Below are 18772 nucleotides of genomic sequence, written 5' to 3' on the forward strand. Positions count from 1 at the left end.
CTACTATTTTGCTGTAGGATTTACACTGTCAAATTTAGTCCGGGGTACACTAACATTTAATGTATAACATATCCCACGTAAGAGGATCATTATCTTTGGGGGCAATGTATTTGATCACATATGATAAAATCGGCGAGGGGCAAAGGTCACGTTAGTGAACAGTCATATGATGTCGAGGGCCGTATGGTATTGGCTACTCGGAGTTTCCCATGACCGGAGTAGTGGATTTGCTGCAGGCGGGAGGCATGGCAGAGAGCACCAAAGCTGAGAAATTGGAGCTCATTAACAAGCGAATACGAGCCTTTCCGGATTTTCCTGTTAAAGGAATATTATTCAGGTGGGTAAAAATGTTCGAGACCATTATATTTTGCGACTCATATAATTCCGGATCTTGTCTTGCTTCGTTGTTTCGGTAGCTTTCGCAAGCAACCTCTTTTGCTTCTAACTGTGGTAGCAGACATGCTAACGTCACGTTTCCCTTGACATGACTAACATGATTTTCCTTTCGTTTTATCCGTCCTTGCCCTCACAGTTATAACTGTTATAAGGACTCGATTTGTATTCTTACAGAGATATCTGCCCCATACTAAAAGATCCCAAAGCTCTGACCGCTGTGATTGATCTGTTTGAAGAACACGTTAGGCAAACGTGTCCTCAAATTGAACTCATCGTAGGTAAGTTCAATTGCCTAAGAAATGTACTTTCCAAGAAGTTTCAGAATAGACATTTGATAGAGTAACGGACAAACTGTGTTTAATATGAAGGAAGTATTTGTCAGTATATGGAAGCCCGTTTCCGCCACGCGAAAAAAAGTCACATTGTATCTCATAATAATGAGTGGGTATCCCATAATTATGAGACACTAAGTCATTATCATGACGTACCATGTGACATGATTTTTTTTTTCAAGTGGTGGAAACGGACCTCCATACAGTATGTTACAAGCATTGATTTTTTTCCCCCTTAGGAAACATGCGTTCAGTCTCATGTTCTGGGTGCATTATGGACTGAATGATTTTAAAAGTTTAAAAAAAATAAAACTTTTGCTTTTCTAGCTCTGTTTTTGTTATGGAATTATTTTTGTGTCTAACTTCTTCGTGGTGTGGGAGAAACTGAGAAGAACTATAATTGTCTATTGCGTTGTTGAATCAGCAGAGCACTGAGGTTTATCCAGGTCACTTTAAAAAACAAACAAACTGGGTTTATCATAGTATCAGAATTGTGGATGTGTCGTAGAGGAGTGGTGTTGTTGTTGTTCATTTGTTTTGTTTTTATATTGTTTGTTTATTCACAGGTTTTATATGGCACAAAATATACTGAAAGAACGTTTAATGAAACAGTTACCATCCAATCATGTCGCATAACAGTGCTTTTCAGTATTTACGTCATGAGGAAGTGATGATAGTAATGTTGGAGAGGAAGAAGTGACCTTAATGATGATTTAAAAATAAGTGATTGTTTGATAGGACAAAGAATGCTCAACTTGCTGAGGTTTCATAAGAAACAGTAGCTAATTTTATGTTGGTAAAGAAATCTGAATGAAGTGCAAAATCAACTAGGTTCCACTGATTCAAAGCATATATGCAGCTGTGACGTCTAGGCACTGGTATGAGATTCAAGGCACAAAAGTGGAACAACTGAATCAGCTGCAAAATATCAGTCTACAGAGTGAGCTGGAGGACTCCTCTAGAATAGTCCATCAAAAAACTGAGTTCTGGTGTGGTCATATTGCAGTGTATAAACCTTTTATTGTACCCAGAAATGGTTGTTTCTCAATAAGATGGTGCACATGCAGCAGTCTGTTGAGCAGTGTAAAAAAAGGTTGGAATGTTCTTAGTAAGCACATCATATGCATAGCACGTATCATCTGAAACCTTGACCTGAGAAGGGGCCAGCAGTCTGTGGGTCAACAGGTTAGGGTTCTGGCTGCACTATTATGGTGTTGGATGCTTTAAGTCCCCTCAACTCCTCTGGATGTTTCAAGATGAACATGGTGATACAATAAGATGAACTAAATTAAAGCTTTTGCAAGGGTTCTGCATAGTGAGCGCTATGGAGTTTGTTATTTGTTTTATGTTAACGTTTTCTTTTGTGCAGGCCTTGATGCTCGTGGTTTCCTCTTTGGGCCCCTCTTAGCACAGAGGCTGGGAATAGGATTTGTGCTGGTCCGGAAGAAAGGGAAACTCCCTGGCCCTACTGTGTCTGTGTCCTATGCTCTTGAGTATGGGAAGGTGAGGTTGATTGATTGGAAGTGCAGTAACAGCTGCTGAACTGTCCAACATTTAACTTAATATTCATATTCAGCCACAAACATACTAAACATTTGTTTGGTTGTGCACTTCTCAGGCCGAGGCTGAAATTCAAGAGGATGCAGTGTCTCCAGGACAGAAAGTCTTAATTGTTGATGACTTACTAGCCACTGGTGGTGAGGCACATCTTGTGGATTTTACATCTGTGTTGTACTTTTCTGATCTATAATTAGATGCACAAGTTGAATTTTGCATGTCTAAAATAACTCAGAGTTGTGAAGTACTAAGCTGTTCTTCTTCTCTGATTCATCTGTTGTCAGGGACCTTGGGTGCAGCCTGTGACCTGATGAAGAAACAGCAGGCAGAAGTAGTGGGTTGTTTGGTGGTAATTGAGATGACTGAACTAAAGGGGGTGGAAAGGTTGAAGCCATACCCTGTCTTCTCACTGGTTCACTTCTGACAATTTGCATTTGCCACAGGGAAGCAACCTTCAACTCTTTTTCAGAACTCGTGGAACATGACCCATCTGTACTGCAGGACACATTCCTTCTAATGTATAGAATTTGTTGGTTAAATGTTATGGGGTTAAGAAAGATGATTGTTATCTATGATGGCTTAAATTCCTTATATGGTACCATCAATGTAGTTTTTGTTTCCTGTTTGCTTCCAAAAATCATCCAAGTAATATTGTCTGAGGTACCCACCATACACAAGTAGTGAGCGAAGAAAAAAATCCAAAGGTGAAATCACTCATGGTGACTGTAAGAATACCACACTTTCTACATTTGTTCAGGGTGATATTATGTTGTGCCAGTGTGCCCCTGAGCAGGAGACCTGATCCAACAGTTTGTCCAGAGGGGTTTGTGTGTCTGTGTATTTGTGACCTCCAACTTAATTATAATAAGCTCTGCACAAGAGTTTCTGCTAAAATCAGTGGGTATAACCAGCTGACTAACTGAATTTGCACATTCTGTTTTATACCAATATGTTTACCATTAACACAGGGTCTTTTTTCAGTGCCTTGGTTAATGTTTGCTTCATTTACAATATACAGTGTAACAATGTACATTGAAATCTTGATTAAAGGAATAGTGTACATATGAAATTCCATGTCATATCCATTTGTCACTGACAGTCTTAAGATCATAGGCATAAATGACTGAGGGCTAAATGAAATTCAACGTTAGCACCACATGACACTAACCTTCCAGAGAGGCTTTTATTTAGAGGACACCCCAAACCTCCCAAAAAAAACCCAACTCGTAAAACAATTGTGTATTAAAAAAAAAAGGAACTGCTCTACACTCAAAAGGCTAATCATGAGAAGACTTGAACACCAGTGCAACCACATGGTATTTAAAAAAATCAACATTTTAAACAATTTGTGGTGATCCACTGCCCTCATCATATGTAGTTACAGACCTGTAGAAGTATCAGGTCTGGTCAGTACTTAAAAATATCAAAGGTCGCTCCAATAATATTGCACATAGGTTCACTGAACGTTGCAGAAACTTGTCTCAGAGTTTCTCCTCTGCTTTAGCCTTTTGGTCCAGCTTCTCCAGCACTGTGTTCAAATCAGTTGTCTTGTTCAGTTTGAGATAAAGGTCCTTCCTGATTGGGTGAATAGTCAACCACCCAGGTGTTAATTCCGCCAGGAGACGAAGATGTTTCTCCATTTCTCCTAAAATATTACAAGATTTATCAGATAAACTGTAACATCTACACTTCACATGTGCCAATACACTGTTGTCAAAATGATCAAAAGACTTTGATCTACCTAAAAGACCTGAGAGACACACCTTTACAAGACACTTTTCTCTCATTGTTGTTCTGCTGTTACCTTTTTTTTTTTTTTTTTACTCTGTTGTTACCGTATATATTGTCTTTTATAGAATCGAGTGTGGGAGTTGCAAACCTAATCTCCTTGTACTCAGGCAGTGTACTTCATGCAGTGGAAATTGTTCTTTGGCAATGACAATAAAGAGATTCTATTCTAACTATAGTTAACGGTCTGGAGGCAATTAAACACTTTGTAAACATGTTAATAATCAATTCTGACACCACATTGTCCTGAATACATTATAAAATTCATTCTCATCCCAAAAGACCTACCAGTACTGAGGGGGGAACGATAGCTGGCAATCATGCGGTTGCAGACCACTTCCATAATTAAGGCTGGTTTCTTCTCAGCAACAAAAACATTGCGAAGGATCCTTGCCATCTCAGGTAGGCGTGACATCATGGCCAGGCGCTCCTCCTGCTGTGGGTTACGTGTCATGACAGCTTGATGTTTCTGTGCCTCTTTGGCTCGGATCTGATTTAAAAAAAAAGTCAATTGTTAACTTCATTAAATAGTACATTGTCAAAAGCGTTCCAACATAATCATGCTCATTAACATTTCACAGCAACCATTCATTAGTCAGTTTGAAGAAGAAAAAAAAAAAAAAAAAAACCCAGAGTAGCCCACCCTCTCCAGCAGAGACTGGGACACTCCTTTGAGGGCACTTGGTGTTTGGGCAGAGGTAACAGGTTTTGAGGGGGTCTCTACTTCTTTGGAACAAGAAGCCTCTGCAGTCTTAAGGGCCATATTGGCTAAAGCCTTCTCCATCTAAAACAGACCAGAAATAACCGACTGTAACACGCTGGAAAATATGACATATGATATGGCATAAATACAATGGTGGAATCCAACAGCGATGGAGAAGCAGTGTACCTTGGGAGTCATGAGTGCACGAGCTTTGTCCAGCACCTCCTGGGCGGTGCTCAGTTTCTCTGTGTGTGGGGGCTGGGGTAGCTCACTGGGCTGAATACTGGGCACTTCATCCACATTGAAACGAGGATGCCAGCGAGTAAGCTTGTCTTCAGGCACAACAACAGGAGGGCTCAGAGAAGCCAGAAACACCTAGCAGATATCAGGATCAGCATAAAACACTATCCAAGTAGACCACTTTATATATGGAGGGTATCTGATTGAAAAGCCTAAATGAAGTTACTGTAATACACCAATAAAAATTTAAACCCTCTCAAAGAAAATAATGATGCAACGTGGCATTTACCTTGTGGTGCTCCTTGACTACGCTAACTAGGTTTTGGTGGAATACACGTCTTCTCTCCAACATTCGAGAGGCTGACAATACTGGGCGAGTGGTACTGTTCTCTGTGGAATGCAAGAACATTTTAAAGCAAGTTGTCACGACACCGTCCCCCCAAAGACAAACAAAAAACAAACAAACAGAAAAATCCAACAGCTGGTCTATACAAACAAGCTCTTTCATCAAGTCATGGGTTCCCTACCTTCATCAATGACTGGCTCCACAGTGAGCTGGTAGCTGGACTTCTTTACTGTGGCATTGAAAGTGGGGATGTTTTTTTCTTGCCTGAACACGTAAGCCATGGGATAGACCGTCTTAATTTGGCCAATGTGATTTTCTTCAAAGCGTCTGAAAATTGAGCGAGATATTAGCATTGCTGACACGATGTACTAAGCCTCCTTTTAGAACTACTGGTCAACAGCTGTTAAACCAAACATCTCTTACTTATGCATCATGTCCTGTACCCCTTGCTTGACTTTGGCGAAGGTGACAGTCTCAGATCGGTTGAAGAGCATGCCTACAATGGTGTCCATACTGCGAAACATCTCCGCCAGCACCTTGTACTTGTAGGGCAGAGTGAGGCCAGGGGGTACATCCTGAGCAAGACTATGGTAACGCTGGTAGGCTGGGAGTTTCTCTCTGGAGGGAGATAAAAAAAAATATGGCTGAGTTGAGCAAGCATTAAAAAAGGGTGTAGTATTTTATCTATGCAATACATCAAAACAGTAAAATGTTACTGTTTCTGACAGTGACAAACGTGACACTATCTTTAAAACGTATTAAGTGAGTGAATATTGTTTAATTGAAATGTGCCTGCTTCTTACCCCTCCTCTGTCTCTGGTTGTGTCTGTGCATCTGTGGTTTTAGGCTTCTCTTCAAGTTTCCCCTCTTTTTTCCTCTGCTGAGCTCTGTCTGAGAGTTCCCGAGCACAGTCAAGTCTAGCTTTCAGCTCAGCGAGAGTGGAGTCAGGGACAGGGGTAGGAGATGTCACAAGTTCAGACTGTCCTTTGAGTTTCTTGAGACGAGATTTCAGTGCAGCCACATCATCTCTAGAAAAGGTTTTCTGAAAGAGCAAGACAGACATTAAGTTACAGCAATAATAAAAGAAAAACTTAAACATGTCTTCTGTCTCAGATTCCTATGACTGAAAACATAAAATGTGTCTTTATTAGTTAAGACTTTTAGCAAATCGCAAATCACAAATCACAACTATTACCTTAGTCATGGTTGCTTGTTTGGGACTGCTGTGGCTTCCCTCTTTACTGACGGGTGAACTGTCTGCATTGTGATTAACGTGGATTTTTGACTCGTTATCAACCCGAGGTGGGCTGTGTAACTGCAGAGGAGCCTTAGGCACATGTTCAGATGCCTGTACATACACAAGACAAGATGCATAAGAAAGTTTCCGACAGTATCACGGGACAAATAATAATATTCCTCAGTCACAGCACGGCTCTGCTGCTTTAAAATGGAACGAGCTTGTTAGAGTGCTCCTATTGGATAGGGGTAACTGTATAACCAACAACCTAAGATGAACACATGCATGCACCCGATAAGTCTCACTGTGTAAGCAATCGAGGACACCCTTTCAAAAACTAAAACGTGTACTACTTGTGAAGATATCTACGATTACCTAAACAGACATGAGCTGGTTAGTAGTGTACCTGTTCGTGTTCCCCGTCTCTGAAGAGGACAAGCTTCTTTCTTGCCGTTTTTTTCTGAGTTTTAACCTCAGGGTTAACCTTGACCTCAGTTTTACCTTCTTGGGCCTGTCCGACCCGCAGACGTTTTTTGGCAGTACTATGTTGCTCAGTGGTGGAAGAAAATAACACCGAACCTAAATCAAATTCGGCTTCAGTCGAGGTCCTCTTTGGGGTCCGAGGACTCGCAATCACCGAAGGCTTATCAGGGTCCGGCAGGTCTGTCTCCACACTATCGACCGATGCAGCCTCGTTGATTACCCTAAGGAATTCTTCATGAATTGAAGTGGTGGATATTGTAGAGCTGGAACTCTTCGGCCCTTGTGTCTTGTTTGAAGATCGACTTGTACGCAGTTTTCTCGTTTTGACTACGCTGGTCTCAGACACAATATCCACAGTTGCGCCGTGTTTTGAACCCTTAGCTCTTAACGCTCGGTCAATACCACCTTTCTTACTTTGCGCAAAGTAATCAGTGACCCGAGCCTGAGCCATGATAGCAGGTATCGGTTACGATTTCAGTCGATCCGTAGCAAAACACAACTAGAGAAACTCAAATTTACTCCAACACGTTCTCTTTCTTTAAAGGCTCTTGTTATTGTGCCACCGGAATTCCTAACTAGCAGCTTCCCCCTCTAACTTTCGCGCGAAAATATACCATGTGACCTCTTGTAGGCCGAGCCTGCTCGTTTTATCCGCCCCAAATCAGCTTCTATTGGGCATTTCTTTCGTCAATCAGTCTATTCTAACTATTGATTGGTGAAAGCGTCAACGCTGTCTTGACCAATCACGAAAGCTATTTTACTACAAAAGCGCAAAATTAACAAAGTCTAAATCCTGCTTTGCTTTCCCGTGACATCAGTTTTAATATCGCACACAGGAATATAAAGTAGTTATGGGAAACAGATGTAAGCCATATGCAAGCAGTTACCATGATATATAAATGATTTAAAATGTGTTTTAATATGACTGTTCAACTGACATAAATAATAAATAATATTCTGAATGACACTGATCAGTATTTATCGCTACTGTTTCTGTGTTCACCAGTAGCATACTTCACAACAGAGAGCACAACAGACAAATTATCCATATACTATACCATCGCTAGATGGCGCTAGTATATAAGTGTACATTTAGGGTGCGCGCAAGTCGGTGGGGATACAAATGCTCTGTAAAGTTTACTCGGGAACATGACGTGTGTTACTCAAGCATTTACCTTCACGTCCTGTGTTTACCAGTGGGCAGATTAATTGCTGCCCTCGGTGTCAAACTACTCCAAACAAGTAGAAGCATATCTACTGACAGAGTGAGCACATCACTGCGCAACACGTTGCACTGGACGCTATGTTTAGTTTAATTCGTAGACCGATTTGGCACGCTGTTTTATTTGCTGGATACTGACAAACTATGTAAGACGTTGAAAAGAGCAAAAAGTTGAAAATGCAAATGGACACCGGACACTACATATACTTGGAGTAAGTTACATGACATTTACATGTCTGTTTAGGAGTAACTACCGTCTGAGGGGCGTTACAAAAGGTGGAATGAAACTTTTAAGTTGGATGCATTTCCCCAGAAGCCATTAAATTGCAGATTTTTCACACTTAAACAAATTTGGACAATTTCTGGAATTGTTGACTTGGAAGAAAGATCAAATCGATCAAGAAGTGCGAATTTAGAGTTGCAGTTAGTTCAGCATGACTCTTCGCCGCTTAAATTATTTTGTTTTTCTTTGCAGGTGTGTTGGGTAAAAACTCGTGGCAAACCACACTTGTGTCTTGTGTGCATACCATGCCACACCATGTGCCTAGGCGCGAAGTTTCGTCTCAGCATCGACTGTAAGTGACGCTCCTTGCCTTGGCACGAGTCACCTATCGTCAGAGAGGGAGTTAACTGGCGAAGTTGTGCTTGACCAGGATCTGAATGGATAGATGGACTTGTGCAAAGTTTTAGGGCGAGCGGTCGATGGGACTCGATAATTCTAGGACAGAGTATTAGTTTGTATGAGATCAACCGAAAGGCTATATGTGAAAGTACGCTTGTGATTAAAGAGTCGAAGGAGTTGAGCGATTCCGTACGGGTGAATCACTTTTTCCACGAAGATATTACCGCACAGGGAATGCCGAGTGTTAAGAAACAGCTTTCGAACTAGTATGGAGTTTTCTCAGCCGATGCATTCACAAATTGTTGATCTTTTTCTTGGCGTTCAAAACAAGTAGTACGTTCAAATACACTCACTCAATCGTCTAAATATCATCTCTTAATTATCCGGAAAATGCAAAGATCATTTGATAGTTTGGACACACAGGATGTAATCTTTACTTGAAGATCTGCTGTCTTCATGCTTGTAGTTCACTGGACGTATGTAAAACAATGAACGATAGTTCCAACTTGATTTTCTTTCCATCCCATGAGTGGAATTTACCGTTTAGTCGTGGAATGCCCCGGGGATTGTAGGCTCACCTAAAGCCGTGCATTTGGGACGCGCTCTAATGGAACTTCAGGTGGTATGTGGATTGCTTTACTGCTTTCTGCTGCCGACTTTCTTACTAGCAGGTAAGACATTACTCTGTGACTTGCTTCGTGAATGTCATTTGATTCATAATTATGCAGTTCTTGAACTTCTGTTAAATGTCATTTTTAATCATTTATTACCCACTGGTATTTCCGAGAAATATGACATTAAACCCTTAGCCGTCCCTAACCCTTATTTTGGTCAATAAATATGTTACTAGTCTGGGACGAGCAACATTGTTTGCCTGACTTTGTAATGGTGTGATTATTATGAGCTGAGATCTATAATTTTTACATCTGGAGGATACGGAACAGTAAGTGTCGCGGGATGTGAAGAGTACTGGAACACTTAGTCGTGCTGTTTACGAAGCATTGGGAACCCAGAGATTTGATGCTTATTTTGCCTGTGTTGCTCATGATATATAAGATTCAGAATTATTTAACAAGGTTTAGGCCTAAACTAGTTCCTTTGTACGAGTTTCACCTCGGCTCAGTGAATCACAAGCCAAGCCCAGTTTAGAATAATGTTAAGTACCTGTTTTTTGCAGTTATTGGCCATTCCCTCCCAAAGTTTTGCAACATATATTAGCAACAGTAATGAAAAGTTGCAGTCTCAGAGAAATCCCAGTGACGGGCCTTTGGCTCCATCCTCTCAATCATACTTCATGGAAGCAAAGGTGTGGAACAGAGCTGAAGTATGACATAAGGAACCCTGCACACTGTGTCAGTGCAGGTTAAGGAACGGCTTTGGTGTCTGTCATTTTTGCCCTGACTTTGCAGCACTGAAGACGGTTACTGATTTGAAATAAAGACTTTCTTTTAAAGAATGTCAAAAGTTTTCGCTTGGGTTTTTAAAGTCAATGTTCAGCTCCATCAATGCTCACATGTGCCTCATACAATACTGGTTGTCATTTTTTTCTTGAATGCTGATCTTTGTTAATATTCTTCGGAGTTCTTCTGATTCATTTGCTGTTTATATAGCAGACACACCCTTTAGCCCGGCTTCCTCTCAGCTGAAAAGTAGACAGAAGCTAGTATTGTACATACAGGACACAAATACACACCCCTCACCACTGTCCTCCCTGTGAAAAGTACCGTGCATGTTTAACTCATTCTGTCCCTGTATTTTTCTGTCTATTTCTCTTCCTCCCTCTCGTACACTCTCACTCACTTCCATTCTGTTGCACATAGAGAGCCATAATATAAAATTTTGTAGTTGTTAATGCTTGCAGCATACTTCTGTGTGACTTTGAAAGAGAAATATTATTTAGATATTTAAAAAAAAAACTTATTGTAAGAGCTGCTTGTTCTTCTGATTTAATTCTCAGCAGAGGTACCTCACCCTGTAAAGCTTTCTTTGTAATGACAGTAACAGTGATAAACTGTGGAGAAAAACAGCTGGTGTTGTATAATTTTGGCCACGCTTGTCTTTGAAACTGTAGGTATGGCTAGGCCTTAAATAAGTCTGTGGCTTTTGACAGAAAGTCGAGACATGTGGCTTCTCTTTGTCACATGGTTTCACATGACAGACAGGAAGTTGAGCAGCCTCCTCAACACTCAGGGAGAATCCCGGCAACAGCCTGAGTTCTCAGTCTTGTGGTCAACCCCATCACTCTCGTTTTCATCGTGGTCTCTTGTGTTACTGCACAGGAGACCCAAATCTCTCATCCGCAGCGTTGCCTCTCCTTTTCCTTCGGCTATTTCACGTAGCTGGCGCCCGCCTTAAGATTTCACAACAATCCTGCCAATGGGTAAATTCAACCAAGTTGTATGTTGTGTGGTTTCCACATTCTTATACCCTTTAGTGAAATGGATTCCAATCCTTTATCTGCGCTTTGTCCAGTGAGCTGTTACACCACAAGAAACTGTATTTGTGTGTTAGTGCAGCCTAAAGGACACATTATTGAAGATTTTGGCCAAAGTGCTTGACTTGCTTCTCACTGGAGTGTGGCAGGGGGGCTCTGAGTGAAAGTGGCCTGTTAGCTGGAAAGTGCACATCACTGAGGGAATAAAAGAAAGCAAGGCAAGCAGTCTGGCAGCAAGCTCTATGTTCACATTGTGTTTTTTATCCCCTACTGGGGGGGATCCCTGGTATTTTTAGCCAAGTTTGAAAGAGAAATGAATGACTACCCAGAAATTCAAAGCGCAATACCTTAAGCAGAGGAACTGCACTAGTAAAAGGGGTAGACATTTGAAGGGAAATCTAATACACTTTAGAAATCATGAAGAAATCCTAAGAGGAAAAATGTTATATGTTTCATTCATGTCACAGAAGCACTCTTTATTTCTATGAAATGCTTTATATAATCTGAGAATGCAAAACTAATACGGTCTCCTCCAACCCACCTTTCCTACGTCAGTTTTATGTTGAAAGACGGCAGTATTTTTTTCCCCCTGTCCTTACTAAATAACTATTCTATTACAGTAGTTGTCTCTGCACGCAGATATGAAGTTGCTCCATGAAGACTCACAGAAACACTACAGTATTACTTTTTGAAATATTAAAAATTTCACTTATTCATCTGGGCTCAAGAAAAAACACTACCCATATGAGGGTTTTGATGAAGTGAAATTCATAATTGTAACAGAGAAAATTTTCCTGCCAAAAGTATAAATAAAAAGTATATACTGCAGAAAAGTGTGACTGCTATCTGATAATCAGATGTGCTGACAGTTAGTCAGGTGTAATTAAGCTTCAGTCATAACCTATTTATTGACATGTCACTAAGTGCATAATGATTAAACTGACAATCCATAACAGTCCAGTCACCCACAACCTTTGTTCTTTATGGAAAAATAACCAAGTGATGTCGTTCAGCAGTAGTAGTGCTCTTAAAGTGCTGGAGACACATTATACAGAGTTTACATGAATGGTTGACACTGTGTGTACGTGTTCCAGTGTTTCCACTGAGGTCACAGAAATCTGACATAAAAGTCATAAAAATTTCTGTTGCTATGAAGTAAACATGAGTTATGTTTGTGGGTGGGCGTGCTATGTGTGTCAGGAGAAATCATACAGGTGTTGTTCCAGCTGTGATGTGTATTTAAAACACCTGTGCTTTGTGGACGCCCTCATGCTCCATCTCATCCGTAATGAAAGCTGTCTACCAGACTGATACTTCAAACACCCATAATATCCTGTTGTACTGTCCATTACCAGCCAGTGCAAGTGCTGTAAATTAAGACCAGAGCCTTAACATAAGCACCTTTAGATTTGGATTACTCTTGATTCATTTTGTGTTATTAATCTCTTCTAACGTAAGCAAATATTTGAGTGGTCTTCGTTTTGGTATGGAAACACATAAGTGCGTAATGATTTAAGGTTTCAAACCAAGCTTTCGGATTCACACCAAAGACCTAGTGTCGATAGTTTTAGTTTAGTTACTGCCATAAAAGGGAAGGCAACGGTGCTAAAGGATAAATTTGGGCCTCTCAGCTAACTGGCTGATAAGAAAGAAAGAAAGTGAAGACTGGCGTTGCTGTTGAGGAAAGACTTCTGACTCTGCCAAAGGCCTCAAGTCTTGGCCTGCCCATCACTGCCTGATGTTTGAAGTTATGTTGGTGGGCTGCCTATTGTATTGCGCCATTGATCATATATTGCCTCAGTTAATCTCATTACTTACGCTTGCAGCAGTATCAGGGAGCAAGACTCAACTACGGGAGAAAGATTTCTGCCAAAAGTGCTTTGTGCAATCTGGCCCTTCTTCGTGCACTCTTAGACAGGCATGATGGAGGTTTTTAATTCAGCCAGATGTGTGTGTGTGTGTGTGTGTGTGTGTGTGTGTGTGTTTGACTGAGCAGGCAAGACAACAAGAAGAAATAAATTACGGAATCTGCAACAGCCTAAAGCAGTAGTCACAGGATGGTCTGAAATACTTTCTGTCTCTGTTAATATTTGTGAGTGTTGGGTGATGGTACTGACCCTTTCTCTTCTACCACAGTTAGCTGCACTCCAGTGCCACCCAGCAGGGCTTCAGCCTGTTTGCTGTAGGCAACCGGCAGAACCGTACTCTGCAAATCAGCAGCCTGCACTGATAGCACTACCACAAGCAGTGTAGTTGTTTTAGTGTGGCCCCCTTAGGACAGACCGGTGAGGTACGGCTCCATCCACTCAGTGGAACAGCAGCCATTTTTTTCCATCAAAACAGGATGTAGGCTGTGCTTGCTTAGCCCGGCAGCCCAGAGTCACCCGCCGACAATAGAGGGGTTGCATTATTTGAATGGGCTCATTGTTATACAAAGCTTTTTACAAGATGGGGAAAGAGAAGGAATGTAACCTGTTTTTCCGTTACTCACCAACCCAATGGGATGATAAACAGAGTATTGTTGGTGTTTCCTTTAACTGTGTACACGACTTCCAGCATCTCTCTCTACCACACCCAAGAGACATATTTAATGATTACAACAATTTGTTAGTTGTGAAACAGCACAGTCAAGATGAATGACCTCACAGGATTATTACCTCAGGGTAGAGACTTGACATGTTTTGCCAAAGCTGCACTACCTCTAGTGATGAGAAAAGTGAAACAGGAGTTTTCTATTCATCTTGGCAATATGAATGACTTCTTCCATATATTACACTACAAAATGTACTCCAGGCCAACCCTGAGGTTCAGTTTGTTGCTAATTAAGCAGCACTGAGTAACATGTTCTTGTTGCTATATAAATAACAGCCTACATAAAACATTGTTTTCTCTGCACAATATCCCTATAAATGCTGTTTAATTGCTATATATGTTAATTGAGATTAATTATATTCATGACTTGTCAGCCAGCACCCTGGGTATTAGCATCTTTTACAAATTCAGACATTCAGAGGAGAGGAGCTGTTTTCTCTGGTTCACTAAAGACTTCCTTGCTTTGGAGAATCCACTACCTGCCACACATTCCACTGACTAGTCTAACTCTGCCTCACAAGTGCAGTTATGTATTCCTCAAAGAGGATCCTAGGTCCAGATGGCTTTTCCAGGACAGAGGAGGAGAGACTGTTTGGCTGATTAGCCTGTTAGCACACGTCTGTCTGTGAGGCGGTGATGAGAATAGCAGATTGGGCTTATTCACTATTTGGTTCTAGATCAGTATTTGTAGAGACAAAGCCCCCTGTCCAGTTTTCCAGTTCTTCGGGACGGCGCATTTTCAGTTTAAGCCGTAAGACTCCACGATAAATTTATGGAGCACTTTGAGTAGCACTCAAGCCATAGCAGGTGTGTTAGTGATGGATCAGGGTGAAAAAGTGCCTGGTGGGTCCCCAGACTGCTTTAGTCCCCTTCAGTCCAGGAACAAGGACCCATCACACACAATACCAGAGTTTAGGCTTCAATCAGGATGTATGCAATTTAGACTTCATTATGCTTAGACTCTTAGACCTCTGAGGATCCTCAAAAATCCACAAGTAGTTTCTAAGTTTGACTTATTGCTCTGCCCATTCTTGTTTTATGAGCATTTCAAGAGGAATGCTATAAAAAATGCCCAGTTTCCACAGTATTCCTAGACTGGATCCTCGTAACCATCTGTTCAGAAAGGGTGTAGGAGAAAGCAGTTTCAGGAACTGAAAAATGCTTAAGTCAGGACACAGTAGTGCTTTAGTGGTCATTGCCTGGACTTTGTGTTGTACAGGTGAATGGATTCCTAGTTTCTTTTGTCTCAGATACCAGGAGTGTGTTGTAATTGGCACACTGCTTCTGACTCACATCCTGTCTTATTTTACAGCCAGGTTTCTTATGCCTGTTTAATGCTACAGGGCGAGGCCCACTGGCCATGTTGTCAGCGTCATGTTGTTGTCATGGCGGAAAATGAACCCAGTCACAAATATGTTCAGTTTAAAATCATGCTTTTTTAAAAAAAAAACCATTTTGCATTATATTAAAGATATTGAGCAAAGATAAACAGAAAATGTAAAAGTAGCAAATTAGATAGAATGTTATTATTATCATCATCATTATATTATTATTGGGTTAAAACTGGTGAACTTTCAGTTGAAAATTTCTACTTCTGATTCTAGAAATTTCTTCTTTCTAATATTTGACCAACCACACAAAATTAATGGTTGAGGTCAGATTTGAACCCCTGGTCAAAGTTGACGTTACTACAGGCAGAACAATCATTGGAATAGTTGGTTAACGGGTCAGTGTGTGGGACGCTTTTGAGTTAGTGTCTGAATAATAAGCAGTCAGATAATCCGTGTTATGTCTGTGTTATGGTTTTACTCTCATGATGTGTTCTCTGAGAGAATCTTGGCTAGGTTGTTTTGAGGTGTGTCCTTGTGGACTCTGCAGTTAGAGGGTGGAACCTCCTGTGTGTCTGTGTTAAATATGGAGTTAAGAGGCCACAGCAGAGCCAGGGCTGAACTGTTTATCAGGCTGTGCCAGGGGAAGAGTGCTCATGCAGGAGACTGCTGGAGGTCCACACGTGAACATTGGGCACATCCGCCATCTCTCAGAGGAAAAGCCTTTCATCTGACTTTGACACACACACACAGAAACACACACACACACACACACCAGCTTTTTGGCTTTTTTAAGCCTAGAATTTGAAAGAGATCCAACTGTTGTCTGGCAGAAAATAAAGCCACAGTTTTTGTGTTGTCTGTAATTAGTGTCTGAAATGCTCATGGTGGTATTTGAAACGCTAGCTCTGACCTAGAAGTGCTTGTGTTATGCTGGAAAGTTACACTGCTGAGACTGCTCTTCTTTGTGAGAATTAAATTTAGACTGAAAAATAATTCAGCACAGGATTGTTTAGTAAGAAGGTATGAGAACATTTCCACATCCTGTACTTAGTTTAATAATATTCATGAATAACAAAAATGCCACTTATGGATGCTGAGGGAAGACATTATATTCACACTTTCCACATAGACGTTTCATTTTCATGGATACACTGGAAAGCGTTGTATTTTAGAATTTTACATAATGAACATGATTACTGATGAGTAATAAAAAGTGCTTTATAGTATCGGCCCACATTTTGACATTAAGAACATCTTTTCAGTTTTTTGGCATCTCCTTCCAAACACAGTGATTTCAATAGCACAGTACAATAATGATGAAACACTGTTTATGCATAATGCATACTTTGATCATTCTCATGTGGGTTTTTTTTTAAATCCAGTTTGCATACATGTGTGATTCACAGGCAGTTAACACAGCAAACAGATCAATGGTGTCCTCAATGATCCATAATTCCCCTATATAGAACTGTAATCAACTGCTGTCAGATAATGGCCTCTCTCCCAGTATTAGCTGCTGAGTTTAATCAATGGCTTGACCTCATTCTGTCTCATCCCTTCTGGCCCATTGTTTAATGGTAATTCCAGACAACTGGGACAATCACATTGATTAAGAAGGTGTCAGTACTAATTTTTGTCTCTTACGTCAGTTTTAATGTTTGAAAGAACAACTGAGTGATTGGCCGTCACTGTTATCAATGACATTTTACGCCGTTTTCTCTTTCATGTTGGTCATCAGCTTTGTTTTGACCTGGTGGTGATTTGTGGCAGACGTGCCACATTTTTTTCCATTTCAGTTTCCAGTGTTGAGCTTTTCACTGACGTACACTCAGTTCCTCTGTGCTCAAACCATGCCTTGTAATGGCCACTGGAATGGTTGAGAAACACACAGTGACTCACATTTGCCTGTCTGTCTTTGTCTCTCAGTCTCTGTGTCAGCTTTCTTAAGTAAAAGAGAGAATGATTGGTTAGCTGATGCCATCTAAGCTCAGCCAAAACACATCCTGTGTTAGTGGGGGTCAGCTGAGGACAGGTGTTTGAAATACAATTTAACCTCCCTCTTATGACAGCCTGATTCTGCAGTAAAAACACGATACAGCACAGCACTGTGCTCACTGAATTGAAATTTAACTGCCCTTTGGTGGCACTAGCCTGGCTGGTAAGCAGATAACACACACTGTTGTGCTTGGCGGGGCCTCCTACTCTGTCTGAGTCCAGCTCGGCCAGAGTGCTTTTTAATGAACAGCACGGGGGATCCGCTCCTGTCACACTCCCACTCAGGGTGCTTTTAGACATGCTGATCCAGGCTGTGTGACGCGCCCCAGACAAACAGCTCACTGGCCCAGTGTGTATCATCAGCCAGCCATTTCTACCACGAGAAAGGGTAGTCCAGGTCAACAGGATATTAAACTTTGTGTGTGTGTGTGTGTGTGTGTGTGTGTGAGAGAGAGAGAGAAAGAGAGAGAGATTGCATGTGTGTATGTGTATTTGTTCATTTTCAGAGAAAAAAGTTTCATCCTGTTGAATTCTTGCTGAAATCTTATTCAACACATTCTGTGTCCCCTCCCATGTCTATCTGCTAATAATTATTCCCTTTGTTCATGTATTTTTTGCATTATTTGAAATAACTGTTCTCATAGTGTGGAGTGAAATGTGTGAGAGAGATCACATAAGTTCTTACAGCATGTAAAGAGTAATGCATAGAATTATACTGGATGGGTAAATCATTCAGGTACATTCACAGTTGTTGTCATGGCTGAGTGCCGTGAGAAGAGTCACTGAACCGCAGTGTGTGTATATGAATGTGGAGTTAGAATGTTGTGTATGTGAACATGGATGAGTGAGACTGTTGTGTATGTGAACATGGATGAGTTAGAATGTTGTGTATATGAATGTGGATGAGTTAGAATGTTGTGTATGTGAATGTGGATGAGTTAGAATGTTGTGTATGTGAACATGGATGAGTGAGAATGTTGTGTGTGTATATGAATGTGGATGAGTTAGAATGTTGTGTATGTGAACATGGATGAGCGAGATTGCTGTGTGTGTATATGAATGTGGATGAGTGAGAATGTTGTGTATGTGAACGTGGATGAGTTAGAATGTTGTGTATGTGAACGTGGATGAGTTAGAATGTTGTGTATGTGAATGTGGATGTGTTAGACTGTTGTGTATGTGAACGTGGATGAGTTAGAATGTTGTGTATATGAATGTGGATGAGTGAGAATGTTGTGTATATGAATGTGGATGAGTGAGAATGTGTATGAAAATGCAGATGAATGAGAATGTGAAGCGTTGACTTTAGCCTGAACTGTGTGGGTGGAGTTAATTCTGCAGAGGATTTTTCGATCTGATGAGAGACTTGTGTTTATGCTGAGTGACATGTGACGGACGGAGATAAAGCCAACAGGTCAGGACTCTAAACCACAGGCCCCCTCCCTCCAGATCCTCAAGCAGGAGAAGATAGCTTTCTCACTGCTGTATGTGGAG

General features: G+C 41.0%; 3 protein-coding genes across 3 annotated transcripts in view; 2 read left to right on the plus strand and 1 right to left on the minus strand.

The window, feature by feature from the left end:
• Positions 1-231: 231 nt before the first annotated feature.
• aprt (adenine phosphoribosyltransferase) lies at positions 232-3348 on the plus strand. The gene is made up of 5 exons (XM_030793961.1): positions 232-337; positions 571-674; positions 2098-2231; positions 2347-2425; positions 2570-3348. Exons 1-5 carry the CDS (start codon positions 246-248, stop codon positions 2707-2709), a joined length of 549 nt encoding a protein of 182 aa, XP_030649821.1. The 5' UTR covers positions 232-245; the 3' UTR covers positions 2710-3348.
• A 418-nt stretch (positions 3349-3766) lies between these two features.
• On the minus strand, positions 3767-7533 carry cdt1 (chromatin licensing and DNA replication factor 1). Its single transcript, XM_030765167.1, has 10 exons — positions 7006-7533; positions 6558-6710; positions 6166-6404; positions 5786-5980; positions 5544-5689; positions 5306-5406; positions 4963-5151; positions 4717-4857; positions 4362-4563; positions 3767-3930 (listed from the first exon to the last, which is right to left on the minus strand). The coding sequence occupies exons 1-10, from the start codon at positions 7531-7533 to the stop codon at positions 3767-3769; spliced, it is 2058 nt and encodes a 685-aa protein (XP_030621027.1).
• Positions 7534-8842: 1309 nt separating this feature from the next.
• The window catches only part of piezo1 (piezo type mechanosensitive ion channel component 1 (Er blood group)), a 55279-nt gene continuing 45349 nt past the window's right edge, over positions 8843-18772 (plus strand). Inside the window, exon 1 of the mRNA XM_030765168.1 lies at positions 8843-8879. Within this exon, the coding sequence (XP_030621028.1) occupies positions 8843-8879 (37 nt within the window). The remainder of the gene's footprint in view (positions 8880-18772) is intronic.

This window comes from Chanos chanos, chromosome 2 (assembly GCF_902362185.1).
Source record: "Chanos chanos chromosome 2, fChaCha1.1, whole genome shotgun sequence".
Classification (NCBI taxonomy): domain Eukaryota; kingdom Metazoa; phylum Chordata; class Actinopteri; order Gonorynchiformes; family Chanidae; genus Chanos; species Chanos chanos.

What these genes read in the sequence shown, in the direction of transcription:
- cdt1 (XM_030765167.1), bottom strand. Translation starts at nt 7,533, where the DNA reads ATGGCTCAGGCTCGGGTCACTGATTACTTTGCGCAAAGTAAGAAAGGT. An exon ending in TAGTCAAGGAGCACCACAAG is followed by an intron (nt 5,152 to 5,305) that starts GTAAATGCCACG and finishes GATATCTGCTAG; the next exon opens with GTGTTTCTGGCTTCTCTGAG. An exon ending in CCCAGTCTCTGCTGGAGAGG is followed by an intron (nt 4,564 to 4,716) that starts GTGGGCTACTCT and finishes TTTTTAAATCAG; the next exon opens with ATCCGAGCCAAAGAGGCACA.
- aprt (XM_030793961.1), top strand. Translation starts at nt 246, where the DNA reads ATGGCAGAGAGCACCAAAGCTGAGAAATTGGAGCTCATTAACAAGCGA. An exon ending in TCAAATTGAACTCATCGTAG is followed by an intron (nt 675 to 2,097) that starts GTAAGTTCAATT and finishes TCTTTTGTGCAG; the next exon opens with GCCTTGATGCTCGTGGTTTC. An exon ending in ATGCTCTTGAGTATGGGAAG is followed by an intron (nt 2,232 to 2,346) that starts GTGAGGTTGATT and finishes TGCACTTCTCAG; the next exon opens with GCCGAGGCTGAAATTCAAGA.